Genomic DNA, 7,086 nt, shown 5'->3' on the forward strand with positions numbered 1-7,086 from the left:
GGAGGTAGGCTGCCCTACTAATCGCGCTAGCATGGACCCGTCTCCTGCAGGTCGTCGGCAATGGCGTGTGGGCGGGCAGCGGCAGAACCTGCAGCTTCTCGTGCCTGACGAGTTGAGCGCCTGCCAGTTTGTTACCGAGTACAAAACTTCAAATCACCGTTCTTGCCCACCCGATGATCTTGTGCAGAAATGGATAGCAGTGGGCAAACCAACTATTCCCTTGCGCTGCTATAATTCATGAGATATAAGCGTCGATTAATTCATATCCAGCAGCTAGCTAGTACTCCGCTTACGTACTAACAGATAGATCTCACGTCACCATCAAAGAAGAAAGCTTCGTGATACAACACACAACAATCATTAATAAAATGTCATGGCCCAGAAAATGCATGGAGAATATTGGCATGAAAAATAATCAAAAGCCGAGAGGGCATTATCTCAGCGACGTCCAAATGTACAGAAAATAAATATCATTGCATGACATCCGTGTCTAAAGTATGATCAGTTTTAAACAGACGACTGACGAGACTGATATCGAACAACCCAGAACCAACCCAACAGTACACCTAGCTGTATAGATCGTCATCATCAGCCGCAGCACCGGCAGAGGCAAACGGATCGGCTGCAGCAGCACCAGCTGTTGCTGACTGCTCCGAGAAGCGGAACTCGCTGCCGAACCCACGGGACTGCTGCAATGTCTGGGCAAATGCCTGGTACTTGCGGATATCAGCATCACTGACACTACGCCGAGCATACTTCATCGACTCCTCGAAGTGAGCCGCCTTGATCTCGGCAATCTCGTCCACTTCATCTTCTTCCATCGCCTCAGGGTTGTCCTTTCTCCGCCTTTCCCTCTCAATGTCCTGAAACCATATTTGTCGAGATTAGACGTTGCAGGGAGATTTATTCAGATGAAAAAACATAGGGCAACTAAACAGCAGAGAAACCAAGCTTAACTAAGAAGTTCAACCTATGATAAAAAGTTCATACTTCAAGACAAGATAAAAGAAATTAACCAAAAAGCATTCTAATCCTGAAAAAAACTTTAAGCTGATCATTAGAGTCTGCTGATCCAAGTTTTTTTTTTTTTCGAAAACGCAGGAGAGCTGCGCATCATTATATTAAGAAGAAAGAAAGGGGCTAGAGCCCTACAACACACACCACACACAACCCCACACAAATAACATTCGCGCCTGGCAAGGACAGAAGGCGACCAAACACTATGACTAAGCTAACTACCAAAGAGAGGGGCTGTCAAAGATGACAGACCCTGGGCTCCTGCTACACTCCACAAGCTATGGTAGATAACTTATTTGTGACTGGAAGGAGTACATGTAGCAATCTGAATGATTACTGTTGCTTCTGCTTCCTACTGAAATATTGAAATCATGAATTGACTGCTAGATTTTGTTATATATTTATTAATTTAAAACATTTATGAAATAAAAATGTATCTGCCAAGACAAATCTATTTGTAATTCCAAACATTCAAACAGGTAAAAAGTAATTTGTGGTAACTTCAGACAACCCCAAGGGCTTGTTTGGTTGTACTCGTATCCACCTCAATCCACATGCTGGGGTGGATTGGGGTGGAAATTAAACTAACTTATGGCACCTTTTTACAAGCTGTCTGTTTAGTTCAAGATTAGGAATGACAATAGCTTGCAATTCAGAAGAGTTATTTGTCGAGTACCAACTAACGTTTCGAGGAAGTTACCTTCTCAATGTTCTCTCTGATTGCATATTTGCACGCACGCTGGCAAATTTCTGTGATATCTGCTCCACTGAACCCTTGCGTGTACTTAGCAAGAGCATTCAAGTCCACATCCTTCGCCACAGGGGACTTCCTAAGGCAAGCCTTGAAGATCTGGAGCCTAGACTGCTCATCAGGCAGTGGAATGTAGATCAGCTGGTCAAGACGCCCTGGCCTCAGCAGAGCAGGGTCAATGATGTCAGGCCTGTTTGTAGCCCCAATAATAAACACAGTTTTCTTGGCATTCATGCCATCCATCTCTGTCAGTAGCTGATTAAGCACTCTATCAGCTGCACCTCCAGCATCACCCACACTGCTTCCTCTCTGCAACATCGCACTAACATCTGTAAGACATAAAACATGACACAAAAAATAATAAAGAGCCAAGGTGAGACGTGTACAGACCTGAGTAGCAATCGAGTCAAGCTCATCAAAGAAGAGGACACAAGGAGCAGATTGGCGAGCCTTGTCGAAGATTTCACGGACGTTGGCTTCACTCTCACCAAACCACATGGTAAGCAACTCAGGACCCTTGATACTGATGAAGTTAGCCTGGCACTCATTGGCAATTGCCTTTGCCAACAAGGTCTTACCGCAACCAGGAGGACCATAGAACAGAACTCCTTTGGATGGAGACATACCAAACTTCTCGAACTTCTCCGGATGCTCCACAGGATATTGAACAGTCTGCATCAATTTTGAAAGAAATTAGCAAATTGTGGAACATAAACAATACCAAAGAGCAGAAGGTAAATTAGCATCTAATTACCTCCTGGAGCTCCCTCTTGATATTCTCCAGCCCACCAATATCCTCCCAAGAGACATTTGGGACTTCAACAACCTGAATCCAGAAAAAAAAATTAAGCATCCCAGAACAAGAGCAGCTCACACAGATGATTATAGGCAGGTACTCACAGTTTCACGGAGAGCAGATGGGTTGCTTGTTCCAAGCGCAGTCTTGAAATGGTCATTTGTAACAGCCATCGAGTTCAATATCTCTGCATCTATTGTCTCATCCTCAAGATCTATGATGTCCATCTTCTCACGAATGCACTGAAGAGCAGCCTCAGTGCAAAGGGCAGCAAGATCAGCACCAACGTATCCATGGGTATCCTTTGAAATGAGTTCCAAATTAACCTGGAAATTTCAGAGAATGGACATCAAGACATGCTAGAAGAGAAGACAGAAATCATATTCATAATCAGTGTCAACTGCAATGGATCAAGAATAAATTACGGTCACTTACATCTTCAGCTAGTTTCATGTTCTTAGTGTGAATGCGGAGAACCTCAAGCCGGCCAACTTCATCAGGAACTCCAATGTCAATTTCCCTGTCAAACCTTCCAAATCTTCGAAGAGCCGGATCAATGCTGTTTGGTCTGTTTGTAGCACCCATAACAATAACATGGGAACGAGATTTGAGTCCATCCATAAGAGTCAGTAGCTGTGAAACAATACGACGCTCTACTTCTCCATTGGTCTTCTCTCTCTTGGGTGCAATGGAATCAATTTCATCAATGAAAATGATAGATGGAGCATTCTTCTCCGCTTCTTCAAATGCCTTTCGGAGATTGCTCTCACTCTCTCCTGCTAGCTTCGACATAATCTCTGGGCCATTGATCAGAAAGAAAAAGGCTCCAGTCTCATTTGCAACAGCACGAGCAATAAGAGTCTTTCCAGAACCAGGTGGCCCATACAGCAATATGCCCTTTGGTGGCTTCACACCAATAGATTTGAAAAGCTGAGGATGGCGTAGTGGAAGCTCAACAAGCTCTCTGATTTGGGCCATTTGTTTTCTAACTCCACCAACATCATCATAACCAACTTCATCAAGACGCTCCTCATCCTCCCTCTTAATAGGCTCCCCATCACAAAATATTTCAGTATCTGGCGCAACGATACAATATTCAGCAGGATCAGTCTCTATAACTTTGAATTCCACACTTCTCATTCCACCCCTGACAAGGAAAAGGTCTCCTTTCCTCGCGGGCCTGTATGCTTCCAGGAAGTATGCTGCACAGTTTCATAAGGGATGTTATTAGAAAATGACAGAACAGTGATAAGGTCTAGCATGACATGGCAAAAACAATATACAAGTATATATTAGTTATAGGGAGTATAAATGTCAGACTCCTCCCTGCTCAGAACTAAGTAAACCATTGACAAAAGAAAAGAGAACAATACTGTTCAAGTAACATGTAAATTAAGTATCATGGAGCCTTGCTAATGCAAAAATGATCAGCTAAAAAATTCACAAGATCACAAAACTCACGTTTCAAGAAGGCATCAAACAAGTTCCCTGTAATGCCTTCAACTGTATCATCAATTGGAAGAATGTGCACACGCTTCCCGTATTTTACATCCTGGCACTGGTGGACAGAAACCACATCACCAAGCCTCACCCTCAGGTTCTGGCGGACAACCTTGTTCATCCGAACCTTTGGCTCCTCACAGGTTTCATCCGCAAGGACAATGCAAATAGTGTCTTTCCTCTTCTTACCCTATAACACAAAACATAAGGTGAGAAATAGATCCATGGACAAACAGTAGCCATAAAGTTCACTAACGAATTTTGTCACCCGCCATAACACAAAAACTAGCAGCTGGGCCATAATAAAGAGACTTAAAAAAGATATAGGCCAATACATATCCAATTGCTCAGTTCCCTGTACACTAGAGTTACAAGTACAGGCATCACATCCGAATTATCATGCTAGGAATCACAAAATAACAATTCTGTATGCAGCACATCATCTCCATCTAACAGAACAATGAACACAAATCTCAATAATACTGAATAGTGTTGATTCCCTGTTCTAACGATGACCAATGAGATATTAGTGCAAAAAGAGTGGTTGCATTTAAATCTAGAACAGATGAATGAGGAGAATATTTGAACATAACAAACCAAGTATATTAAAATTCGCTACTGAAGCAATAAAAGAAATCTAGATTACTATTACCTTCAACTGAATCAATGGTGTACGAATGCAAAACAGCAAAATTCTAAAATCTACACACTACAGCAGCAAAACAGAGGGACCCAAATACCCTCAGCATACTCAAATTCCCAAACAATACAACAAATTACAAAAATTTTCACTTCAGCAAAGTACTTCTAACAGATCTGCATTCCGAATACACCATATTTGGGTCGGTCAAACACAGATCGGTCACGTGATAATACAATCTGCTAAATCAGCTCTACATCCCAAAAACTGCTGCAACAAGCTCAGATTAGCCATATCAGACCTTGAGGAGCACGGTATCGCCGCGGAAGAGCTGCAGCCTCTCCATAGTGTCAGGGTGCAGTGCGACGACGGAGTTATCGTCGTTGGTGGCCTCGTCGACGACAAGGCGGTTCGGAGATTTTTTCCTCTCCAGGATCGCCGTCGAGTAGTCCTTCTTCTCCTTCCTGCACAAGCCATCACCGGAAAACCATTACCAAACGAATCCACCACCGAAACATTGACAACAACAAAAACCCAGTACAAAACGAAACCACCACCGAAACATTGACAACAACAACAACAACAAAACCAGATCGGGTCCGGGAACCCTCAACCCTAGGGCTCAACCAGATCGCATCGGTGGGGGAGGGAGCGAAATCTTACGGATCGGAAGCGGACGCCGAGGGCTCCCCTTGGCTCGCCATGTTTGCGGAGGCTACGACGGCGGCGGAGGTAGGTTTCGGGTGGTTGGCCGGGGGTGGCGTTAATTGCAGCAGCACCGGCGAGGATGCGAGATGCGGAGGACTCGAGGAGGGGGACTAGCTTTCCTTCCTGAGGTATATGCTTCTTTCTTGCAGCGGGGGTTTGGGATTCTGTTGGCCGCGTCACCGGGTACGTCACTGACTCGCGGGACCTGGGACGGTGCACGGCCCACATGGCAGCGAACGTTCTGGAGCCTTCTGGAGGAGTGCATAGGACTTAAAGCGGAGCCGTCGTGTATGGGCCGTCCCGAGGTGTGGGGACCACGTGGAAGTGACGCAGATGGGGGCGGGTGGGGACCATGCTCGTCGCGTGCGGGGTTGGAGAAGCGGAAGGACAGGAAGGAAGTTTGGTTTGGTATCGTTTCATTCTTGTATATATGAAAAAAAAAATCCGACGACAGTGGAGTAGGAAATGAAAATTGGAATAAAAAATTCTCTCCACCAGTAAAGGGCGGGCGTCCTCGCGCGCGAGGATAAAGGAATAATAAGTGTATGATGCATACGGATGAAAACGGATCGGGATGGATATCACCGATATTACATTTGTTTTTATATTTCTGTTCAGATTCGGATTTGAATACGGATAGTGTCAACTATGTCGGATAGAATACGATTGGATATCGACATCATAAATATGCGATTTGAGTATTCGAATATGGATACGATATCGAATGTTGGATATCCGGACTCAGATACGGACAGATCTCAACCCCTTTAAATGGATTCGGTTTCGAATATGATCGAAAAATATCCATACCATTTTCATCATGCACATATCGTAGGCACGGTCATTTACGTAGCTAAGGTACCTTCACTGATATAGTGATATATATTTACAGAATGGTTAAAGTACAAAGGTGCAGGCATATGGCAGTGGCATTGGTAGTTTATGGTCTACCTTAGGAGGTGGCTGCGATTTACAAAGTGCAGGGATGATTTTGAGCCCTTAGACTGACTCCAACAAAGGAACCCAAATACGATACTCATTTCGCTGTTATAGGTCGTCCACAGTAAAAAAAGGTCGCGACCTACATCTCTCCGCTCCAACAGACAGACACCCAAATCCACGCGGCCGACCCAAATCCACGCGGCCGCGCCCAGGAGCGCCGCCCCGAGCACCCCGTCCAACCCCGCGGCCGCGCGGGCCGTCCCCGACGCCGGCAGATCTCGCGCCCAGGAGCGCGGCGCGGGGACGGGGCCTCCTCCCCCGGCCGAGCTCGCGCCCGCGCCCGGATCCGGCCCCCCCTCCCTCTCCTTCTTCCCCGACGGAGCTCGCGCCCGACGGAGCTCGCCCCGGCGGAGCTCTCGTCCGGCGGAGCTCGCGTCCGGCGGAGCTCGCGCCTGGCGGAGCTCGCCCCCGCGGCCCGGCCGAGCTCGCGCCCGCGCGCGGCGGAGCTCGCGCCCGCGGCTCGGCGGAGCTCGCGTCCGCGCCCGGATCCGGCCCCCCTCCCTCTCCTTCTTCCCCGACGGAGCTCGCGTCCGACGGAGCTCGCCCCCGGCGGAGCTCGCGTCCGCGCCCCGGCCGAGCTCGCGTCCGCGCCCGGATCCGGCCCCCCTCCCTCTCCTTCTTCTTCCCCGACGAATCTCGCGCCCGACGGAGCTCGCCCCCGGCGGAGCTCGC

At 47.2% G+C, this 7,086-nt stretch overlaps 1 protein-coding gene across 2 annotated transcripts; it reads right to left on the reverse strand.

Annotated features, from left to right (window-relative positions):
• Positions 1–374: 374 nt before the first annotated feature.
• Positions 375–5,531, reverse strand: LOC136525614 (cell division control protein 48 homolog E-like). 2 transcript variants are annotated; one of them, XM_066518551.1, is made up of 9 exons: positions 5,368–5,530; positions 5,006–5,168; positions 4,026–4,254; positions 3,000–3,766; positions 2,669–2,890; positions 2,523–2,594; positions 2,159–2,440; positions 1,718–2,077; positions 375–863 (listed from the first exon to the last, which is right to left on the reverse strand). In XM_066518551.1, exons 1-9 carry the CDS (start codon positions 5,406–5,408, stop codon positions 567–569), a joined length of 2,433 nt encoding a protein of 810 aa, XP_066374648.1. In that variant the 5' UTR covers positions 5,409–5,530; the 3' UTR covers positions 375–566. The 2 variants fall into 2 exon arrangements, with proteins under 2 accessions (XP_066374648.1, XP_066374644.1); XM_066518547.1 differs by having other exon boundaries at positions 1,718–2,440; positions 5,368–5,531.
• Between the last annotated feature and the right edge of the window lie 1,555 nt (positions 5,532–7,086).

Source organism: Miscanthus floridulus, chromosome 2 (assembly GCF_019320115.1).
Source record: "Miscanthus floridulus cultivar M001 chromosome 2, ASM1932011v1, whole genome shotgun sequence".
In the NCBI taxonomy this organism is placed as follows: Eukaryota; Viridiplantae; Streptophyta; class Magnoliopsida; order Poales; family Poaceae; genus Miscanthus; species Miscanthus floridulus.

What these genes read in the sequence shown, in the direction of transcription:
- LOC136525614 (XM_066518547.1), bottom strand. Translation starts at nt 5,408, where the DNA reads ATGGCGAGCCAAGGGGAGCCCTCGGCGTCCGCTTCCGATCC. An exon ending in TCGGCGTCCGCTTCCGATCC is followed by an intron (nt 5,169 to 5,367) that starts GTAAGATTTCGC and finishes TGGCTTGTGCAG; the next exon opens with GAAGGAGAAGAAGGACTACT. An exon ending in TCAAGAGGGAGCTCCAGGAG is followed by an intron (nt 2,441 to 2,522) that starts GTAATTAGATGC and finishes AAATTGATGCAG; the next exon opens with ACTGTTCAATATCCTGTGGA.